General features: G+C 40.9%; 3 protein-coding genes and 1 long non-coding RNA gene across 5 annotated transcripts; all 4 read right to left on the bottom strand.

Moving 5' to 3' along the window:
* Nucleotides 1-2,714: 2,714 nt before the first annotated feature.
* Nucleotides 2,715-4,502, bottom strand: LOC108930574 (cocaine- and amphetamine-regulated transcript protein). Its single transcript, XM_018745870.2, has 3 exons — nucleotides 3,822-4,502; nucleotides 3,559-3,642; nucleotides 2,715-3,391 (listed from the first exon to the last, which is right to left on the bottom strand). Exons 1-3 carry the CDS (start codon nucleotides 4,065-4,067, stop codon nucleotides 3,284-3,286), a joined length of 438 nt encoding a protein of 145 aa, XP_018601386.2. The 5' UTR covers nucleotides 4,068-4,502; the 3' UTR covers nucleotides 2,715-3,283.
* An 898-nt stretch (nucleotides 4,503-5,400) lies between these two features.
* Nucleotides 5,401-11,529, bottom strand: LOC108930573 (survival motor neuron protein-like). Of its 2 annotated transcripts, none has more exons than XM_018745868.2 (10): nucleotides 11,424-11,529; nucleotides 11,251-11,328; nucleotides 9,952-10,062; nucleotides 9,531-9,719; nucleotides 7,625-7,813; nucleotides 7,368-7,484; nucleotides 6,530-6,679; nucleotides 5,964-6,113; nucleotides 5,787-5,875; nucleotides 5,401-5,674 (listed from the first exon to the last, which is right to left on the bottom strand). In XM_018745868.2, exons 1-9 carry the CDS (start codon nucleotides 11,469-11,471, stop codon nucleotides 5,792-5,794), a joined length of 1,116 nt encoding a protein of 371 aa, XP_018601384.2. In that variant the 5' UTR covers nucleotides 11,472-11,529; the 3' UTR covers nucleotides 5,401-5,674; nucleotides 5,787-5,791. The 2 variants fall into 2 exon arrangements, with proteins under 2 accessions (XP_018601384.2, XP_018601385.2); XM_018745869.2 differs by having other exon boundaries at nucleotides 5,792-5,875.
* A 6,095-nt stretch (nucleotides 11,530-17,624) lies between these two features.
* On the bottom strand, nucleotides 17,625-19,154 carry LOC108930535 (growth arrest and DNA damage-inducible protein GADD45 beta-like). Its single transcript, XM_029255036.1, has 3 exons — nucleotides 19,054-19,154; nucleotides 18,706-18,931; nucleotides 17,625-18,576 (listed from the first exon to the last, which is right to left on the bottom strand). The coding sequence occupies exons 1-3, from the start codon at nucleotides 19,152-19,154 to the stop codon at nucleotides 18,466-18,468; spliced, it is 438 nt and encodes a 145-aa protein (XP_029110869.1). The 3' UTR covers nucleotides 17,625-18,465.
* A 325-nt stretch (nucleotides 19,155-19,479) lies between these two features.
* Nucleotides 19,480-22,835, bottom strand: LOC108930539 (uncharacterized). Its single transcript, XR_001965854.1, has 3 exons — nucleotides 22,710-22,835; nucleotides 22,210-22,292; nucleotides 19,480-19,554 (listed from the first exon to the last, which is right to left on the bottom strand). It is a non-coding gene; the product is annotated as an uncharacterized LOC108930539 (long non-coding RNA).
* Between the last annotated feature and the right edge of the window lie 904 nt (nucleotides 22,836-23,739).

Below are 23,739 nucleotides of genomic sequence, written 5' to 3'. Positions count from 1 at the left end.
TTCCAGCCACACAAGCCAGGTTGATACAAAGGGGCGGGTCGCCGGGCGATCGGCACGTCGAAGCGCCAATGAAATGCTGAAAAACCCAAAGTAATATTTAATTAAATACGTATAATACAGAGCGTGCGCTGAAAAGTGTTCATTTGGAAACTTGTTAGAAAAGGGAAAATCGACAGTAGGACGAAAATGGACGGCTGCATGAAGCTGTTCCTGCTTCGTTTTTAGGCGTTCTTTGTGTTTCCATTGGACCACACTTGGACTGGTTTTGCCTTTTGGCGGCGGACAGTTATTTTTTTTGTGTGTGTGTGTGTGTGTGTGTGTTGCACAGGGTGGCGCAGCCATCTTAAAGCGCCCGGACTTTGTGGGTGTGGGTTCGGGTTCAGATTCATTTCAGGCTGAGTGGAGTTTACGCGCGTTCCTCCTGCCTCCACAGGTTTCCGAGCGTAATCCAAAAAACATGCAGTATAGGCGACGATGATATATTTCGTGTTTTTCTACTCCGGCACCCTGGTGTACCCCTCTTAGCTTAGCATCTACCAGATCTAGTAATTCCGGGATGGGCTCCGGACCACCGTGACCCTGACAAGCATAAACGGTTAATGAAAGTGCGTGTTTCGCACAGAATTATAATCATGCACCCTGATAATCGTTTTTCATGAGTTTTCATATATTAAATAAGTGCTACATAGATACCTTGGTAAAGAAGGCTGTATAATTAATTATATTTTATGTCTCCGTGATAGGCGTCCTATGTTAATGAACATAATGCCGTAATGTTTTCAGTTCTTACATGCGGATTGAAAGATTCGAATTTTAAGCGTCGAAGCGCCGCTTGGTGGTGCAATTTGGCCGTTGAGTCGCGTGGGGTTTCCGCTTGTCTGCGTGTATACGCAGAAATAATATTCTACAATTATGTCATGAATATAATTTTCATTTGCTCCAAAAATCGACGAAATTTACGGACAACATTTACAAATTGATTAACTGCAGGTCTCGCCAGATGAAACAGTCTCGCCAGATCAATCAATTCTTAGTTTAAACCCTTTTTAAAAATAAGTATGTATAATTATTCTGTCTTGATTTATTATTCCTGTAATACATGTAAGCAACCTATGAATTCTAAAAATAATAGGCAGGGTTGATTGTACAATTAGTTTTCTTCTTTCAGTGGATGAAAACCGTTAATTTGACTTCAAATTCAAAACGCTTCATTTGCATGTGAATATTACACCTTAAACGATGAATATATCCTGAACCAATTTATGTACATTTAAAATTAATGTTTTTTACTCCTTCTATTGTTATTGATTACTTACATTTATTCATTGTGCCGGAGCGTTCCTCCAAAACGACGTACAATTATTATTATGTAGTATTTAGGTGACACCTTTACCCAAGGTAACCTACAGTGTTAAATACATCGCACTAAACTCCCTACAATCATTCACCTATCTATACCACAGAGCAATGTAAAACACACACTACAGGAAACTTAGAGTCCCGAGCTCACCTGAAACATGCCTTCAGACTGTGGGAGGAAACCAGAGCTCCCACACAGACACAGGGAGAACATATAGACTTCATACAGACTAAATGGGAATCGAACCTACATCCAATCGTATAGCCCATGCTGCCTATTGTATTTAGCTTCAGTTATTATTATTTTTTTAGAATCAGTTGCTAGCTCTCCCATAAAATATTCTTGAATTTTTAATAGAAGTTTATGGGGTCCAATTTCCTCTGACGGGCCGAAAACGTGTGTCAGGTGAACTGGTGTTTTCACTCTGAATTGCCCTAGTGTGTGACTGTGTGCAGAACCCTGAGAGGAGACATCTAGACCCTGCACCGAACAAGCGCTAGTGAACGATTGCCGCGTAATCGTGGTAAAACTGAGCAATGAAATTACAAAATCTGGAGAAAGGGGGTTTTTCCCCCTTAAGTCGACGTGGTGGTGCTGATGTCTTATAATGCCCGGGCCTGTTAGATGTAGGTTCGAATCCAGCCCAGTCTGCGTCGAATTTACATGTTCTCTCCTTGTCTGTGTGGGTTTCCCCTGAGGTGCTCTGGTTTCTTCCCATACTCCAAAGATTTTCGTTTAGGTGGATTGGAAACCATAAATTGCCCATAAAACACAGGTGTGTACGTATGGCTAACCTACAACAGACTAGGTTGCAGTCCATGGTGTACCCTAACTAACTGTCGTCAGAATTGGCTCCAAACCACCGCGACCCAAATTTTCAGATGAGCTATTTTTGGAAAACCATAATTTCAGTTGTCCTTGCTTTATTCATTTATTCATCAACAACAACAACGCAGGGTCGCAGTTGTGCAGGGGATGAACCACAAAGGCATCTATATATGTTCTAATTCTTTGACAGCATTAACTGTATGGTGGTTAGTTCAGATGTTAATGTCAGAGACGTAAAAGCTGCTTTTTTCACTTTTGCACGAATTCATTTTTCTTTAACTCTTTTATCAGTAAGGTGTGCTCTAAAGTACACATCCCAATGACCATCAAGTCAGATGTGAGCATATAAACGGCAGCTAAATACAGCAGATACAGTATTTTTAATGAAAGTTGTTCTATCTACATCCAGATGTATTCCTTTCGATTTTAACTTGAAATATTTCGTTTTTTAAAATATTTTTTAACAAATAGTAATGTGGTGACAGAATCTTTGCCTCTTTTGATTTGTGGGTTTTTTTTTTAAAACGTTAATTGCCTTGGAATAATAATACATCCGTTTACATTAAGTATTTCACTATAAGAACCGGTTTATAATTATCATATTGCAGACAGCAAGAGTAATTCGATACAGAACAACTTCATGGAGACTTTAACAACATTACCACGTTGTCATTAGAGGTGTTCAGAACAGGAAAGGAAGGAAGAAAATAAAAATTAAGTATTTTAATAGACATTCGGAAGACAACAAGTAGCTATAAATCAGGTATGACTTGAAACAAGGAGGTAGTACAACGAAGAGAGAAGCATTTATGCCCATCAAATACAGTGTCCATGAATAAGCAAGGAAACGTGGGAGACGCACTGGATGATTTAAAAGAGCGCTAGATAAACATTTCATCTTTTTACTTGTAGTTCAAAGAAAAGTGGCTTCAAATGGTTATAAAAGACAACTTATAGGCTATGGATTGTTTTAATTCAATTACTCCCAACGCTACTCGAAAGGGAAGGGAAGCAGGAACAGCAGCGCGAAGTTTCCACGCGGCATCGTCACGGCGAAATGACGCTCGGAAGAAGACTCCGCGCCCCGTTCTCTCTCTACAAGCACTTGAGGATGGAGAAGTTGCAGGAGGTTCCCCGCGGACAGTTGCACAGCTTCCCGATCCTGGCGCCCTTGCGAATGGCGCACTGCTCCCCGGCGTCGCACTGGACCCGCCAATGACACAGTGACAGGGTTCAGTTAAGCTCTTCTTTCAAACTCCGAGCTGCAAGTCTTGTCGCGTGCGTGCGTGCGTGCGCGCTCACCCCCCCCCCCCCCCTTCCCACAGTATCATACATTCAACCAATGACTGTACTTTCCGCGAAAGCCTTACCGATGGAACCCAGCCCAGTTTCTTCTCCGCTGAGGGCATTTGCTTATTTTTCAGTTTCTCCAGAACTTCTTGCAAAGCTTCAATCTAGAAGGAATTGCGCATGTGTGAGATTCTACAAGAATCCCCTCAAGATATTTAGATTGTTCCATCACCGGTCTTAACGCAACAACTGGAGCGGGCGGGAGGGGGGAAACAGTAACTAGTCCGAGAGGCAGATTTTTGCCTCCAAAACTTAAGAACTACTGTGGAGACGAAATGCTTACCAGCTCCTTCTCCTCCTGGGTCTTGACGGGGTTCTCCGGCGAACGAGTCTCCAGAGACTCATCACAGGCGCCCAGGAGGAAGAGGACGGAGCAGGACACGCTGAGGAGAACGAGCCGGCCGCTCGCCATGGTACTGGGACTGGTACTCGGACTGGGACTGGTTCTGGTACTGGAAGGGCTGCGGAGTCCGCTCGCAGGGCACTGACTGTCCAAAACGTGGCATCGCTTTATACCGCGCGCTGACATCAGCTCCTGCAATATTCATAGAACTATTGCGATCACGAGGACACCGCCGACGAGCGGTTTCCTCCCTACGGTAAACTCCGCTCCTCCCGGTTCATCTCCAGCATATGTCCGCACGTATAAGATGCTCATTTTCGTAGAAGAAATTAAGGACTATGAAACGCACCTGTCAAACTGTGACAAAAATGTACTGGTTTTAAATGCCATCGTTCTGCTTTGCGAACACGGTTCCATAAACTGCAGAAACATGAATTTGGTGCATGTATGTCGCCTTGCGTGTTAAGGCCCGTTAACCTCAGTTTTTTATTAAAGTTAAAGAAAAACGAAATAAAGTACTAAGGTTTCAGTTAACGTATCTAAGTTATTTTAAAACTTTAAATAATTCCTCACAGGAGCCGGAATAGATCTTAATACAGTATTTTCCTTTGACAGAATTTCACCAGTCCCACCTATATCAGGAGAAAAAGCGCAGAGAAGAGGCACTGAAGAGTTTCCAGTCAAACTTTCTTCCTCCCCCCCTATGGACTTTTCCTTTTTTTGCCACTGGTCAATATGAGACAAAGTGCTCCCTTCCCTGCACGTTGTATTCACGTTGTTTGCTGGAAGGAAATGTTCAAAAGCTATGTTTCTACAGACATTTCAGTGCTCCTGCCCAGTCAAACAGATGGAAGTTGGAGCTCATCTCCTACCCCTCTTGTGCACTTGACCCTTTTGACCCTTCATTTGGACCAGAAACATGTTCCCATGTGCAAACAGCACCCTGGCTGGAATTTGCGTCATTGACAGCGTCAGTCAACTCTTGGGAGATGCAAAGCGTCAAAGTGGTGCCTGCTAAGGCTCTCGCTCCTATTGCATTTAGTTCTAATCCTCCAGTCTTTGACCTCCTGGCATACAAAATACAGCTTAAACAGAATCTAATCACGCATTTGGGACAAGATCGATTTTCTTGGAACTCCGAAGTCAACATCTTAAGGCAGATCAGCTCACTTGCAGGCAATCGGCTCTGTTGGACTGAAGGCTGTAATTATTTGATAGATTCAATATTGACTCTCCTGACATTAGAAGTAGAGGGCAGGGTTAGGGAAAGAAAGGGAGACCCAGAACCCCATGTACAGGGTGAGTCAGCTCTTAAATGGAACAATGCTGATTTTCAGACTAGGATTAGAAGGAAATGGTTATTTACCCAGAAAATGACATTTCATATAATGTTGAACAGAAAAGAGTAAAACAAAGTAAAACAAAAACAACTTATTTACCCAAACTATAACAAGACAGTACCTCAAAAGCTATTATTGTGTTTAATTTTTTTTTTTTTTTACAATACTGTAGACTGACATATCCGTTTTCAGTGAAAACAATCTCACAAGAAATTTTCAGTCCAGTTCACCATAAATAACTGCACCAAAATACCAGTAAAAATGTTTCTGTACATAAAGGAACTGTACAAAGATTTTGCTTCTTCCTTTTCAAACAATTCCTTTCACGTTCTTTTGATTACTGACACCGGGGGGAAGACAGTAGTACCGCTTTAAATTCTTTCCGTAAATGTTCAGTTTCTCCTTGTAACATTAGTTGCTGTGTCCCTGTGAAGAACAACAGTGCTGGGCCAGCTGAAAGTAAACACAGTTGTAGAAAGTGAGATGACAGTGTATCAGAATCAATCTCTCCTGTGGAGAAGGTGTCCAAACAGCACAGTAATTCGATCTGTAAAGAAAAAATTACCTTGCCTAGGGTTTGCCATTTCTGTACTTGAAATTGGTCTTATATTTCTTCTTGGTTTTCTCATGACTACTGTTGGTTTGTTGCAAGGCCTGAAAAGCAAAGAGTACAGAGCATATATAAACAAATGTTTTGCACAGTAGTGAATGAGGTGCTGGGAGTGCAAGCATATTTCCTAACCATGTAGTAGCCAGTGTGGTAGCCACAGAGGTACCAAGAAAGCAGCATGCTGGAGAGTTCAGCAACATCTGAGTCTGGGCCACTGCTGCTCTCATCTCCATTGCGTCGTGGTGGTAAGACAGAAGAGGGTGGCGGGAATGGGAGGTACCCCTAGAAAAGAAAAGAAAAAAACCTCTGAAAACAATCCATAAGAGAAATGACACTCTTTAACATCAGAATTTATACACATATGAATAATAATCATTCCCTGCATTTTTGCATACGAATTTCACTGCAGCACAAGAAATGCATTCTCCATTTTATAAATTCTACTAATATGATGAACATTCATTATGTTACTGACTGATAGTATCCACATCCAAACATAAGCTACAATTACCTCATCAAAATGAAGTGACAAGACTTATTCATTAATGTTAATATACTTTTAGTATCCACCTGCTGACTTAATACTTTTGTGTTTTCTGCAAGTCTGCATCTTCTTCACTGTTGTCTAGTGGAAAGTGCTGCCAATCATGGGCTTGTTAGAGATTGTGTGTAACTGTACTCAGTAGAGGAGGTCTCACCGCTGAGGCCTCGGGAGGCGGCAGGACTGGAGGTGCGCAAAATGAGGCCTGAGATCCCATCTTGCTGCCTCTCCAGTTGCCTGCCTTCTTTGTGCTCTTCTGCTTTTTCTGCTTGTTACAGCATTCACGGTTTTGACCTCCACCTGTATCCTGTTACCCAAAAACATTTATTAAAGAAACAATACACATACAAATCCTACACAACCAGTGTTCTATACTGGTACATGGAACCTGAACATTGACAGGACAGGCTCAATCATCCATGCACTTGATATTTTCTGTGCCTGGCCTGATGAATATCATCTACTGACCAGACATTTATTTTACATTATTTTTATTCATTTAGTTGATGCTTTTCTCCAAAGTGACTTACAATAGTGGGCTACTTATTATTTTACCCATTTTTACAGCTGGGCATTTTTACAGGAACAATTTAGGGTAAGTACCTTGTGGATGGGTACTAGAGCTGGGATTCAAGCACCTTTGGGTCCAAAGGCAACAGCTCTGACCACTATGCTACCAGCTGTCACCTACTCATGTAATTCCACATTACATTTTTGTGGCAGCCTCTTGCAAAGCACACTTCACAGAAACCAGCAATGGAATTTAACTGAATTAACCCCTTAATTTCTGTAATTTTTAAACCATCGTATTAATGCTACTTTCGATCAGTGGAGAGTATGTTATCTCGTATAAAAGAACATCTTGGCCAAGGTGTACCATGGTGGTTTTTTCCACAGCAAACATCCAGTTGGAAAACAAAGTAGTACATCTTTGGCTTGTGGGGTCTGTTGATGCAAGAGTGGTAAGACAGGGGTGGAACAATGCTTATGCTCACATTAGTGCCACTGGACAGAGAGCTACTGGTGGAGTCCTCTTTATTAGCAGATATCTTCTGCTTCTCCAACTTCCTCCAACCTGAGCTGCTGCCGCCATCCAAGTCCCGCTGCAAAGCCTAGCCAGAAGAGATAGGGGGCATAGAACCATATGATGCTTAACCAGGGTAAATTTCCTTGAGCAAAAAGGCAAGAAAGGTATAAGCTTATGATTTAGTGGCCTCAACTGCCTATTAAACACAATGGAAATTGTAGTTACCTCTGTTACAGTGCTAACACTAGGCTCCTGCTCTTCTGGGGGTAGCAAGGCACTCAGCTCAAGCTCTTCCTCATTTCCGTAGACATCAAACAACACCCGACCTCGCTGGCCTTCAGCCCACACCAACACTGCAGGGTAGACCAATCCATCATCCGACCATACAGCTCGGCACCGAGACCCCAGTGTCCACTGCAGGTATAAGGAGAGATATTTTGCAGTCACTTTCTTCTGTCCCCCACCGAAGTCTTTATAACCAAAAAGTAATTTAATATTAGAATAAAGTTAATGCAAGGCAATTAATGCATTTAGAATACCACTGATTTTACATTGGTTCTGTTATACAGCCATTTTCGATTCTATATACACTATGGCTAAAGAGGCTTGAACCGATGTATAACATTTCTATGCTTATGACACAGACATGTAAACACTGATAACGTGACAGCTATACTTTTAAAAAAAAAAAAAAATTCCCAATATTTTCTTGTACTGGTCCACAGTTACCACCACTTATTATTAAATGGTCCAGAGTTTAATGTAACCCGATCTGTAACTTTGATTCCGGGCCTCTGACTTCCAAAAAATTGCACCAACCAGCTGTTTGAGAAATAGACATGCTAAACTTTTACTCCCCCCCATTTATTTAAAAGGGACATAAAGCCTTAATCATCCTCAAGGCAGTCCACACATGCTATCATGGTAAGTTTCCTTTATGAAATCATTGTTTGTTAAATATAATTTATATACATGAGCCTTAATGAAATTTCTGTGAATATCCTGCTGTTGCCCTATAGACCCACATAATCTGAAGAAATAAATATGTAAGTTCTACATTTATTTATACAAGTAAAAAGGTGAACATAAAACAAAATGAAAAGTCATTGTTCTTAAACTATTTCATACGTAGAGGTAAGCACGCCATTCAAAAAAGCTGTACTGATACGCGTGTGTTGTGGGGGGAAAAAGATGAGCAGATGCAACGAAATAAAAGAAAAAAATGAATGTTCTTAACGCTTATTAATTTTATTTCAATGTGCTGCATAACTTTTTCCTTCTAACACTAAGCATCATTTAGGGTTATTTTTGAAGTAAACTTGGCATGGGCTTGGGACAAATTACAATTTTTCTCCATAAGAAATAGACAATTTTATTTTCCAGTTTTCTAATAAGTGGTGCATTTTCAGGGGGAATATGTGTACTTAATCTCACAAAATGAACATGGAACTTGCACATTTTCCACCAGAACTTACCCTTAAGTGCCAATATGAACGCTAAACATTTTTGCCATCTTGGCTTAAGGAGGAACTAAAAACATTCTTTACACCATTTGTGTCATAGCAGCTCTGACTATGGAGTAAACAATCTATCAATTCTGTTAATGTCCTGAAAACCTAACTAGAGGGGGATAAATCTGCTACACAGATACCTGTAGTGGATGTAATGATTTCAGCACCAGATTTAGAAACAGAACATCTTTCGCTGACAATCTTGAAAGGAGGTAAATTAGCCTTTAAAATAAAGTGTTTTTCATTTTGATCGCCAAAAAAATTTCTGACCTTGAAGGTTTTTTCTGTTTCTAAAATTCAACTACCAGTGCATGAAAACACAATAAAAAGTAAAATACAAAAACAGAAATGATTGGATAAAGCTGAATATATTCACCCCCCAATAACAACAACTAATATCTAAGCCTTATGGTTTCAGAAACAAGTAGTTAATATAGTATTTAGATTAATATTTGAGTTGTTGCTTTTCTGTATATTAAAGCAATCAAATAATGAATCACAATATTAAACTGTGTTTTTGATGGAATTAGTTTTTTTCTCCTCTCCAGCACTCCTTTTCGATTTTTCTCTATTTGTTTCTTCTCTAGATTGAAACTCAACTAGGCTGTGCCTGAGCTCACCTGTTGGTCTCCTGAAGGCTGCTCCAGATTTTCAGGCAGTAATTCAGAAAGATCTATCTCTTCTTCATTTCCATAGCCCTCAAATTTCACCCGGCAGTGCTGTCCCTTTATCCAGAGCAACACTGCAGGGTACAGTAGTCCAGTCTCTGACCACTTGGCAAGGCACCGTGACCCCACTGCCCACTGATGCTGTAACAAAAGTAACTTAAATGAATCAATGCTCTTGATATTTTAAATTAGCAACATAAATGTACTCTCATGAACATTTACATGCCTTTTATGTGGGGAAAAACATGTCCACATTTTTAAATGCAACTAATTCAGGCCAACACTTAAAATCTCACAACCCATGACTTGAGGTCTGAATGGTCCACCTCAAAGTGATAAAATATGCATTTTTCACAGAGTTATATATCCACACCTGTGTCATCATCTTGCAATCATCAGGTTCTTTGCCATGGTCTTCTGACTCTAAAAAATCTTCCTTCTTGCCATCTTCCGTTTGTTTAGGCTTATCTGCAGTTTTTGTGCCCTTAAAGAAAATGGGTATCTCTAGATCTCTTGCAACAAAAAAATAGCCAAGCAACACTAGTGGTTCAGCATTAGCAAACAGCATACATATCAATATGTTTAACATCTGATTTTTAAAATCACTGTCCCTGGTACTTTCAAAAATCTAAAGCCACATTCTTAGAGGGTTCTTTTCAGAATGCAATAAAATGGAATATGTTGTGTTTCAATACTCATGGAAATTAAAAAAAGATATTTTCATGATTTTTCTTTAAGTGATAAATATTCACCATTGTTGCATTAAATACAAAGGACTAACTGATGGCTTACAGGAGAAAAATAACATTCTTACATTACATTTACATTTATTTAACAGACACTTTTCTCCAAAGCAACTTCCAATAAACTTTATGTAGTGTTACCAGCCCACACACCTTATTCACAAAGGTTACTTATACTGCTAGATACACTATGTACACTACATTGGTACACTACACAACATGGTTATTCACCTGTGTGGTGCCTGCAGAGGTGAGCCTTCAAAATGTAACATCATATGCGTATCAAAAAGGGCTAAGTGATTATTTATTTAGTTAGTTAGTTAGTAACTGCTTGTCCAGTTTGGGCTAGTGGTCATTCGGAGCTTATGCCAGGAAACACAGCATACACGAAAGAGTGATATTTATTTATACCAAAAGCACAAAGTTTGCCTGCAGTGAAATCTTTACAATTTGTTCTGCTTCCCTGTAGAATTTGTAAACATCATCATAGAATCCAGGGAGATGTTTTCCACCATGGCATAACTACATTAATGCTTCTGAAGCAGCACAGTGGCACAGCACCTGGGTGGTGCAAGAGGACATGGGTTCGATCCCTGCTCAGTGTGCATGGAGTTTGCATGTTCTCCCTAAGTCTGCGTGGGTTTCCTCCAGGTGCTCCAGTTTCCTCCCACAGTCTGAGTCTAAAGAAAGATATGCTGTTCAGGTTTCCCCCCCCCCATAGTGTGTGAGTGACACAGAGTGCGTTTCACTGTATGGATGAGTGACCATCATCATCATGTGTCTAGTATTCTGCGACTATCACCCAAGCTCACTCTCTACTCTGGCCGCTGACACTCTTCGCTAGTGCACACATGTAACGTGTGAACAATGACATTTAAATAAATGCAGGCAACCGCCCGTGTAGTATTCAGTTACTTACAGAACTTTACCTGAAAAGATTTGAGCGCTTTCTCATAGGCCTTCACCAAGGCTGCATCGTCATCTGCCAGCGCCTGTGACACAGTCACCTAGGTACACGCCATAAACAAGTGGGGTTATAAGCGAACACGACAGCTCTTGATTAAATAAAAGCGGTTCACTAACGCCAGCCACTGCAACTCACTCCTCTTTCATCGCTTCGATAAACAATATCGCCGCAACATTCAGCCATCGCTGTGTTGTGAACATCGCACGAGCTCTGTTTCCGAACATCTTAAACTCCCGCGAGCGTCACGTGCATCACGTGACTTGAGGGGGCTTTCGTCTTCCGGCGGCGAATTTACGTAGCGGGTGTGCAATGTCTCCACCTAGCGGCTGGAAGACCCTTTTTTCTGGCCCAGAACAGCTTGACAGCGGCCAGCGGTGTTGGGCGTCAGCTCACCGTTATTTAAATATGTTTATTTTGCGAGCGCATTTCGGCAAATACGCAGAAAATCAGCATCTTAGGACAATGAAAGATCCGTGTACGTTGCGTTCATTCGTTTTTTCATTCGAAATTGAAAAACAAAATACGAATTACCATGCTTTCATTCGTTTTTTTGTTTAATATTGAAAGCAGAAAAATGAGAAAAACGGCTTTTTTCTTGTTTCTGAGCACACGCACAAAAAGAAAAGGACTTGTTTATTAATTTTCTCTTTTCGTTTAATCGTACAAAGTGTAGAAATCAAACTCTCACCCTGTTTTTAATACCTGCGCTTACCCTAATTAGTAATAAGATTCTTAAGAAGTCGCACCTGAAAAAAATGCTGCCGATTTTCTCGGTGGACATGTCATTCTGTCACTCTCTTGCTGCTTTTAAAAAGCACCTAGCGATCCATATTAACTGGTGAATAACGCAGAGCGAAGTCAGCATGTTCGATGAAGCTACTGCTGGCGGCACGCTGGCACAGCGGCACAGCGAGTAGCGCTTCTGTCTCACAGCGCCTGGGTGGTATAAGAAGACATGGGTTGGATCCCTGTTCAGTCTGTGTTGAGTTTACATGTTCTCCCACAGTCCAAAGACATACTGTTCAGGTTCACCCATAGAGTGTGTTCCACTGATGGATGGAAGAGTGACCTAGTGTATCTAGCAGTGTAAGTCACCTTGGTGAATAAGGTGTGTGGGCTGGTAACACTACACAGAGTTCATTAGAAGTTGCTTTGGAGAAAAGTGTCTGCTAAGCGAGTAAATGTACTGATGGGTTTATGCATCGTATGATCAGAAAAACATCTTTAGCAACACGGCAAACTTTAAGCTGTAAAATGGGCTTCATGTAGCCAAACATTAACATCTATATTGTTGATATTCTTTAAATCCACAGGTGTGGGCGTGTAGGTGGGGCAGTGATCCAGCAGATGTTTTGCGGTTTGTTGCTGCTCCATCCTGGGCTGATGCATTGAGCTCGGTTTCATTTCGTGTACATGCGGCTTGTTCAAGAAAACCACAAAACGAAATAACTCAAAGTAAAAAAAAAAAAATTAAATGGCAAGAAACCATAAATGAGGCATAGTTTAAATATTTTACATTTTGAGCAAAAAATGCTTATTAAAGAAAATTAAGTCATAATTGCTTTTCATTTCAAGGCTTTCGATGTGCTCAACCAGAGGTCTAACTTGGGAATTTCTCAAGCGATTTCCAATGACAGCTTATTTTATTTTTATATTACATGTTGATCAAACCAGACATGTATCAATTTGACAAAAACTTGAACGATGCCAGGAAGTGTACTGATGTACAGTATATACAGTATTCGTACCTAGGCATTGAGCTATTGTGTAGGTTAAATAAATACAAATTTTGAAATGTTGAGTTCTCTCTGTCTAAACTTTAAGCTCTAATTTGCAATAACTGATGTTCTTGGGTCTGTGGAAAGATTCCACATGGTGCCATATCTAACCTGTTTTGTTTATTATAGTTATCACATCACCCTATATTCATAGTCTGATAATATATGAGAGACTTTCTTATGATTTGGATTTGTATAATTTACTCAGAATGCTGGGTTCAGATAGAGCAGAACAGGACACACAGGCAGCATTCGTTATGAATGTTTATAGAACACCAGCACACAGTGAGAGATTTCAGTACAAACATGAGAAAATAATACTCTCAGGCCAGGACTCCTTGATTTTACAGACCTGCACCCCAGGTCAACCTGCTTAACAGCTCTTAAGCTTTCCTTTTTTTTTTTCATAGCCTAACACACTCACCACCTTATATTCCCCGTGAGTCCCCTCAGCGGTTGAACACAATTCCATTTTACCCATAATTCAACAACTTACAATAAACTAATTTTCTCACTCAAACTCCCAGTAACTCAGATAGTTACAGTAATATAATCTCACACAGACATTTTCAGAACCGCTTGTCCCATACGGGGTCACAGGGAACCGGAGCCTACCCGGTAACACAGGGCATAAGGCCAGAGGTGGAGGGGACACACCCAGGACAGGACACCAGTCCATCGCAAGGCACCCCAAGCAGAACTCGAACCCCAGACCCACCAGAGAGCAAGACTGTGGTCCAACCCACTGCACCACCACACCCCTACTAATAATATAATCTCAGCATTCTGTTATTATAGCCATATATACCAGATGGTATCTGGCCACCAGAGAGACTGAAAGAGACTAAAACTGATGGTCCATGTATATAATTATGTCATTTTGTCATGTGAAATTTTGAATTGAATTGAATTGAACTGAGGATATTTCCAAGCCTATAAAGAAATGGATTTTATATAGTGTAAAAATGTATGCTTTATTACATACTAGTAATGTTATTACTAAAGTGTCTATTAATGAAGTTAAAGACAAATGGTGAAATCTGTCAAACTTGTTGAACATTTAAAAAGGAACTATAGAGCCTAGAATAAAACTGTAGAAAGATCTTAACTTTCAGGGAATTTATACAGATGAGCAATTATCTTGGGAAAAACATATTGATATAAAGGCAAAACAGATTTCAAAAGTTTTTGTTTTGAATAAGAAGAAACACACACACACACACACACACACACACACACACACATTTTCAGAACCGCTTGTCCCATACGGGGTCACGGGGAACCGGAGCCTACCCGGCAACACAGGGCGTAAGGCCGGAGGGGAAGGGGACACACCCAGGACGGGATGCCAGTCCGTCACAAGGCACCCCAAGCGGGACTCGAACCCCAGACCCACCGGAGAGCAGGACTGTGGTCCAACCCACTGCGCCACCGCACCCCTTTAAGAAGAAACATTTTTTTGCAAATAAATACTTTATTATAGATTCACATTTATTCCAAAGCAACAATGTTAAGCTACATACATTTATTTACTCATTTATACAGCTGGGTAATTTTTTTTTACTGGAGCAATTTAGGATAAGTACCTTGCTCAAGGGTACTTCAGCCAGAGGTGAGATTTGAACCTGCAACCTTTGGGTAAAAGGGAAACAGGACTCTCCACTACACTACCAGTTGCCCAGCTGATATTGTAACTCTCCTAGACCTTCAATGAAATGATTCGACTACATTTAACTTTTTCAGTTACAACTTTCGGGGGGGGGGGGGGGGGGCTTGGCTGGGTCCCACTCTCTGGCTGGTTTTGGCTTCAAGTCCTGTTTGGGATACCTTGCAATGGACTGGCGTCTCATCCTGGATGTGTCCCCTCCCCCTCCAGCCTTGTGCCCTGTGCTGCTGGGTTAGGGTCCAGTTTGCCGTGACCCCGCTTGGTTTGTGTGCGCAATTCCTCACAAACTTTACTGAAAAAAGACTTTCTCCTTCTCAAAAGACAGCCCTATGATTGGCAACTATGTAGGTCAAATCCTGAAAACTTTTTTCAATGATATTAATAGATTTATTGTTCTTGCTGATTTTATAGATCTACACGTAACCACCTTCATGTCATGCAAGTAAACTTATGGCAAAAACCGATGTCAAATCATTTATGTCTCAAAACAATGTCTAAATTATAAAATTTAAACAGAATGGAATAAACTTCTAGGAGAACTGTTCCCTTCTTAAACTCAGACCAGTCAGGCAAAATAGTTTTAATTACATTGATTTCAGTTTATGTATTTTTAACAGTCAGATGTAAATACTAAAAGTTAGTGTCCCATCTTTGATTCCGTACAAGCTTTTTTTGACAGTTGTATCATACAGGTATATATATTGGAAAAATAATTGAACTGAACTATTTCTCTAAAATAGGGTGCGGTGGCGCGCTGGGTTGGACCGGGTTCTGCTTTCTAGTGGGTCTGGGGTTTGAGTCCCGCTTGGGGTGCCTTGCAGCAGACTGGTGTCCTGTCCTGGGTGTGTCCCCTCTGGCTTTATGCCCTGAGTTGCCAGGTAGGCTCCGTGACCCCATATGCATCAAGCGGTTCAGAAAATGTGTGTGTTTCTCTAAAACTTTGCTATTTGTTTGAACAAGTTTTTTTGCCTCATTACATTATTGTCCTTCAAACTTTACAATCTTTGTATAATTATGTCTAACCATGTGTCCCTTCACTTTCACATTGTGTAATTTCACAAGATGATGTACTCTGATGTTAAAATAAATTCTCACTACGGCTCTGACAAGTGATAGTGATTACTTGTCAAACTAAGCTACGGATCTGCACCACAAAATTTTCCTTTCTGAAGATCAGGTTACTTCAGTATTTTAACACTTGTTTGCTGATCCAGATTTAATGCACAGCAGACTCAGATACACATACCAGCAAACACAAAAGCAGCATAAACAATGTCTCCACTTGGCTTGTTCTTCTGTTTACTCACTTGCTAAGAACACAAATTCCCCTTAAGACTTTTTTTTTTTTTTTTACAGCAGACAAAATTGAAGTAGTCACTTAATTACCAGCCTTTCTCCTCGCTGTATTTGTTTCTGTAATTGGTACAGTTAAACGCATAGCATTGCGTACCGCTTGACAACCCAATTTTTCCAATGTAGTGGCCTGGTGGAGCCATCCAACATGAAGCCATGGCCTATCTATGTCTATTTATGTTGGAGATCTCAAAAACCCATCAGCAAAGGAAACTGATTATATTTTTCACAAGTTTGCCACTCTCATACTTATAATCGGCAACTACATCAAATCCATATAAGACATACATTTCTTGAACAATGTAGTGAGTAAATATAAATTTCTATGCTAATTTACACTGGTAAAGCACTATTGTGTAATGTGTAGCACCAAAAAGATCCCAGAATGTAGATGGGATGTCTGCAGGATAAGTTATACCTGATCAGTAGTGATAGTAATTGGACAAGTACTGATGCAAAACTCATTGTATTTTTATGGGTGCATATAAGCATTTATTCAGCCATTACTCTGGCATTGTTTTTGTTTGCTTGTGTATCTTATGTTATTTAAAAAAATTGGTGCAGCAAGTGGTAGGTAACAAACTAGGTTTACTTGAGTCACATGTCTGCAGCTGCGTCTTTCTCTTAATGCAATGCATAAATTGTATTTTTGCTGAGACGTACGCTACTTTGGACAAAAGTGTTTGCTAAATGAATAAATGTAAATGGGTGTGGTTTACACACCTACATTCATTGCTTCTTAGGCACCTTTCACCTTTATAACTGAGCATATCTCCACATCTAACTTTGGTTTAGAGATGTTTATATATCAGCATTCTTGGGAATTCAGAATAGAATTTTAAAATAAAGCTTAGAGAACTTTATTTGGAATTAGGTGTTCATGGCGTGGGGGTGTGGTGGCGCAGTGGGTTGGACCGGGTCCTGCTCTCTAGTGGGTCTGGGGTTTGAGTCCCGCTTGGGGAGCCTTGCGACGGACTGGCGTCCCCTCCTGGATGCGTCCCCTCCTCCTCCTCCGGCCTTACGTCCTGTGTTGCTGGGTAGGCTCTGGTTCCCCATGACCCCGTATGGGACAAGCGGTTCAGAAAGTGTGTGTGTGTGTGTTCATGGCTTTTTTTAACAGTATTATTATAACAATGGTTTTTTTGAAGGGGGGTGCAGTGGGTTGGACCGGGTCCTGCTCTCCTGTGGGTCGGGGGTTCAAGTCCTGCTTGGGGTCCCTTGTGATGGACTGGCATCCTGTCCTGGGTGTGTCCCCTCCCCCTCCAGCCTTATGCCCTGAGTTGCCAGGTTAGGCTCTGCCTCCTTGTGACCCTATATAGGACAAGTGGTTCAGAAAGCATGTGTGTGTGGTTTTTCTGAAGAACATTAAAATTCTTCACAATTTCAGATATTTTTGCTTGCATATGAAGCAATTAGTATTGCGAGGGCTTGAGGTAGAAAATGGTTCTTCTTGTACCTCTGGACAGAGACGCAACTTTGCTTTGCTCCTTTATTTTTTTTTTTAAATCTTTGATCAAAGCAGCCAAAGGGAAGTCCCATGAAAGACGTCTGGGATTTATTAACGTTATGTGTCACATAAAGTAATGCAGCAAGAACTCTGAACTTATTTGTAACGACCTTTGCCGCTGACAAGAACTTTTCAATCATTTCACAGAATGTGGGGAAAAAAAAAAAAACCGTAGAAATCAGTTCCAGCAAACAATTCATATCTAAGCATAGACCATCATTACAGCTTTCTTGGATTTATTAAATACATTAGATCGGTTTTCATTCTCATTGAAATTTATCACGAGTTTAAAAATCCTGAGCACAGTTGCAAAAGTAACTATTTTGTTAGCAAAAATAATGTTTACTTACTGATCTTCAAATGTATTACTAAAAGTAATGTAATAGCGAGATAAAAATGGGCTCAATTTCAAGAACCGTCCTTAGTGCTAATATTGTTCCTAAAAATGAGTGGCCGAGTACTCGGAGTACGCTTTTAAAATTTAAAGCAACATTTGTTTAAAATATTTCATGCTGATTTCAGGGTTTCCACTTTTTTTAAGCGCCTTGATCAGATGGGAGATGTTTTAAAGCAAACACAGCGAAGACCTCGCACGGATCGCCTCCCACGGATGCCGTGGCGACACTGCGCTGTAACATCATCTCAAGCCCACGGGGCGGCGCGGACTCTCGGAAAGAGCCGTTCGCACGTGTCTCCCGCTCACAGCTACCGTCCACCGCACGGAGAGCCGTCGGAGGCCCAGCACAACGTGCCCGATTCCAACTTTTCTTAAACACGAGCCATCGCTGCAATTCCCGCTTTCATGAACGTCACTCCACCCTCCCCCCAGAACAACCGAGCTTTCTTTTTCACCGCCCCCCCCAACAGGTTCGTTCAGCGATCCTGCAGGGCCACGAATGGAGCCCATTGGTTTCGGCGGCGACTTTCTTGGCAGTAGCTGCGCACCTCCTTGAGAGCTGGCCATTTCCCCGCATCCTCAGGACTCTGAAGGAGGAGAAGAGAGGTAATCTCGTACATGCATATTCAGTTACTGCAGTACAGTAAGACCTATGCCCATGCAGAGATTGAGTTTAGAAAAAAAAAAAAAAAAAAAACTGAAGCGTCGTGATTTACCCTGACGAGGATGCAGTGCAGATCCCTGGGCTTGTTGGCGTTGCTGTTGGCGGTGCTCGGCTCGCCAAGGACCTGTGCCAGGCGTCCCAAGCCCGACACGCGCAGGAGGTCGATGTCGTTGTCCCAAAAGAAGGCTTGGATCAGAGTGAAGTGGATCTGCAGCGCGATGTCGTCCTCGTCCTCCTCATCCGTGGCCAGAACGCAGAGCACCACACTGTCCGGATCGCTGGGCGACACAAGTGCAAAGCCACATGAGCGCTGAGCCACAATTCCAATCTAAAATTCGTTAAGTAGTAATTAAGTAAGTTCGCTGGTTTTCTTTTTGGTGATAAAAAAGAAAATGCTTACACGATCATGAGCTCGGCTGATTCATAAATCCCCACTGTGAGGCAATCTTGTCGCTGGGCTGCGAGCAGCAGCTCCTCCAAAGATTGACCCACGTTCTCCATTCTGGAAAAAACACACACACAAAAGCAGTTACTGCCAATAAATCAGCTGATTTACTATTGTCATATCGTCCAAATCCTGCAGAATTTACAAGTTACACAAGTGCAAAGTTCTGCACCTGGTACAAAAAAAAAAAAAATGAAAACCAACCCAAACTCCAGCACTCAAGTGTAAAGGTCAAGAGCAAGCGATGCTTTCAAGATAAGTACCGATTGTTGCGCTATTAGCAATGCAGTTTATTCAGTTTCGTTGTGGGCGTGGCTTACACAATTGCGCGAATTGCTATTGGTCTTCGCGATCCATTCAATTATCATCTTTTACCGTAATTGGGTGTTTCAGCCAAAGCGTCGACCGGCTTCAAAGGGTCCGGAGAATTCCTTCGCGCCTCCAGCTTCACAGCCACTAACAGACATGTAACAATTTACTTTATTTGCATAATAATTGGCATGTAACCGTGGAATTTTACACACGAAACCTTCAGTGTCTTTTAATGGCTGCTTATGAGTCACTAAGTATCAATAACTCGATCCCGAGTTTTAAATGTACCAATCTTCGCTAATAAGACTGGTGTTAAAGTAAAATTAAGAGTGCAAACAAACCGTGAAAATTCACAGAAAGTGGGGTCAGATCTCATACTCCTCTGCTGCCCTTGTTTTTTAACATAGTATGTTGTGTGAGAACTATTACATTTCGAACTATTACAGTTTACATTACATTACAAATTACTATTACAGAACTCTTACAGTTTCGATACAGTGGATGCTGATCAGTTGCGCTTTTCTCGCATTTTTAAAGCGTTTATGCGGGTACATCTGGCGATTTTCACCGGAAACGTTTTACAAGCCTGTTTTGTCGCTTTACTGCTCTCGATCTGCAAAATCAACCTAAGAGCTTAAATTTACATTCACGTTTACGTTTATTCATCTGACGCTTTTCCCCAAAGCGACTTACAAAAATTGAGGTTACAAAAAAAAGAGACAGACCAGAGAGAGCTTCTGAAATCTCTTAACGTTCTGATTGACACAAAGTGGAAATATGAAGACACGGTCCACAAACTGACGGATTGGGATGGGGAGTTGCCTCTGAAACAGTTTCACGGTGCTGCTGAAGATGTGCTAAATGGGATGATGTAATTGACCAGTTCGTGGATAAAACCGGTCACCTCCTTATAATACAGCACTGTGAGTAAGTTAAAATGATTGAGCTGCACAGTGCTGATTTAATTTTTTTTCATCCTTTGCTGATTAGGTCATGAGACACTAATGCTTGAAGGTTCTGGAGAAAGCATATGCCAAATGGGAAAAAAAAATAAATATGGTAATGTAAAAAGTAAACTCTTTTTCAATGCTATAATTTCAGATATTGTGACACAGATAAAATTCACCTTTTCCATTGCCAACTCCTAACAGCAGACATGAAGCTTGTGTCAAATAACAAAAGCGATGTTTAATCTGATTCTGATTCTGATTAAAAATATATGTAAAAAAAAAAAAAGTAAGTGCATCCTTACTGCTTCTCTATAAGCCAAAGAAGCAGGTAGCTCTGTGGTTAGAGCTGTTGCTGGTCAATGGCCCGGGTGTGAATCCCTGCTCTTGCTGTAGCTCTATTGTGTTGCTCTAGTAAAATTTACTCAGATGTATAGATGGGCAAATAACATTGTCAGTGTGGAGAAAAGCTTTGGTGGTCTGAATGAATACTAATCAAGACAGTAACTAGAATTAAGTGCCGCTATTCAGGTACAAATGATTACATTTGTCATTGCCATGTAAAGTTGAAAGTTCATCTTTAGTTCCATGATCTAAACATTTACATTTACATTTACATTTATTCATTTAGCAGACGTTTTTCTCAAAAGCAGCGTACATCTCAGCAAAAGTACAATTTATGCATTACATTAAGAGAGAGAGACATTGGCTGCAGACATGAAAGTCTCAAGTAAACCTAGTTTGTTACCTACCACTTGCTGCACCGAGGTTCATCGTTCGAATAGGTGCATAAAACACAGGACAGACAAATCCTGATACCCTCCCACCATTTCTTTTTTTAATATTCTAAGATACACAAATAAGCAAGTACAATGCCAGCGTAATGGCTGAATAAAGGTTATATCAAGGGATGCTCATGAAGTTACGATGCATGAACAATTACGCCGTAAATGAGCTGGAGAGATCTTGGGCAAAGTGGATCCGGAAAAGGTGAGTTTTCAGACCCTTCTTGAATATAGACAGCATTTCTGCAGTTCTGAGTGACAGGGGAAGGTCATTCCACCACAATGGAGCCAGAATCAAGAATCTCCAAGCTTTACCTTTCAAGAATCACCACTATAACCACTAGGGAATCAGTTATTTTGTAATTTCAGGTAATAGCAGCAACCCTCTTGGGACTGCAGTTTTGCTGTGACAGAGGATCTTGAGGAATCCAAGAGACCTTCAGAGCTAAGTTTGCCTTTTGAGCATATTTTGAACCCTTGATGAATTTGTTTAAAGTACGGAGCCACACAAAAGGAATCTAAATAAAAGAAAATTACCTCCCTGAATTACAAAATATTAGGAATGCCTTGCATCGATTCGGGTTAAATGGGCCCATCCTTCGTCCCAGGCTTCGGACTGATGTTTTCCAATGAGTGGTGACTGCATAACCTGCATGTTAACCATGCTCAGACCAAAAAACTAGTGAGTGTAAGAAATGCTGTCATACTATTCAAAACATGGAAATGCTTTGGATGAACATTAGAATTACATGTTGTATTTACTGGTATTTACCTTGCTCTCCATGCTGATTAAGTGGACAACAGAAAAAGCAGGAAAATGTACTTCTGTCTATGAAAGAGCTACAAGAACCCTTCAGTGGGATAAACAAGCATTTGAGTCTATGGACTTTTGGATCTATGGACCACTGCCACACAGCAGCCATGTACCACATATTTTGCAATCGTTACACCACGAATCACAGTGGTGTGACGCACTGTGAGTAAGATGCAGTGCAGATCCCTAGGCTCACCGACAATGCTTTCAGTGGCACTTTGTTCACCAAAGATTTCTGCCATGTGTTCCATACCTTTTATGCATGTGGTGTTAATGGTGTTGTCCCAGTAGAAGATTTGGATTACAGTAGTTCTGCAGGACAGTGATCCTTTGCATCTGTAACCAAAGCAAAACACAATTCTCTTTATCAATGAACAGAAATTCAATCCCACATCGATATTTCAACTCTGAAAAATTCCACAAGGCCAGTTCCCCAACTTTACTTCATTATATCATACATTTATATTATATTTATCTGATGTTTTTCTCCAAACCAACTTATGATGTTAAGCTATTTACAATTATTTACCTGTTTATATAGCTGGGTAATTGTACTGGAGCAATTCAGGGTAAGTCTCTTCCTCAAGGGTACAACAGCTGGAGGTTAGACTTAAACTTGCTGCCTTTGTGTCCAAAGGGAACAGCTCTGACCACTATGCTACCAGCTGTCCCATACAGCAACACACATTACAAAAATACCATTGAATTTGGCTGGTTTTCTGCTTTTTGTGAACAAAGTAAAACAATACTTACATGTTCATCAGCTTGGCTGACTCGTGACCTCCCACAGTGAGACAATCCTGCTTTTCGGCAATAACCAGCATTTCCTCCAAATCTTGATCCATGTTCACCATTCTTTAAAATAATTGTTTTCAGTTAAGTTTTATCTAGATACAAACTACATGGAGAATGCAGGTGTTCCTTTGATATTTATTTTTCTGCCATAATAAATAATGACAATTTGCGTTCAGTATAATAGTCTCCTACTTTACAGAGTGATATTGACAAGAAGTACAATTTTTTGTGTTATTAGTTTAAGCAAATTGTGTTCCCCCATGGGGGGGAAGCAGTGGCATGGTGGGTTTGACCGGGTCCTGCTCTCCAGTGGGTCTGGGGTTCAAGTCCTGCTTGGAGTGCCTTGCGACAGACTGGCGTCCTGTCCTGGGTGTGTCCCCTCCAGCCTCGTGCTCTGTCTTGCTGGGTTAAGCTCCAGGTCCCCACAACCCTGTATGGGACAAGCGGTTTCAGATGGTGCGTGTTTGCCCATAACTGTGATTTAGCTGAAGATTGAATTATCACATTTTCTGAGTAATGACAAGAGAGGCTTTATTGTCATTTCAACCATATACAGCTGGTACAGTACACAGTGAAACGAAACAACATTCCTAAAGGACCGTGGTGCTACATAAAACAACACGGAGTTACCTACAGATAAAGTGCACACACACAAGACTTGTGCAAACAGCACTAGACATTTAAACAATTACTAAAAGAGGACAATAGGCATAATAACGAACAGTTCAGCATCGACCAGTGCACTGCTATGGACTGGCATACTATTGGGGGTATTTCCTCCCTCATTCCCTATTCCTTCAGGGACAAGCTGTGATCACTGAGAGCCTGACTTGGACAAGCAGTTTTTGAAAATGACTTAATATTTTTACTAATTAGAGAAGAACAGCTTAGTGCAAATTACAAAGTCACATTTTGTGATTTATGAGAGCATCTATTGTGTTCTTGAGTAGAGGATTTCTGCTATTTTGCAACAGATGCTTGCAGCGGT

The sequence above is a fragment of the Scleropages formosus genome, chromosome 9 (assembly GCF_900964775.1).
Source record: "Scleropages formosus chromosome 9, fSclFor1.1, whole genome shotgun sequence".
Classification (NCBI taxonomy): Eukaryota; Metazoa; Chordata; class Actinopteri; order Osteoglossiformes; family Osteoglossidae; genus Scleropages; species Scleropages formosus.
Note: the sequence above shows the minus strand (reverse complement) of the source record. Positions and strands in the feature narration are given on the sequence as shown.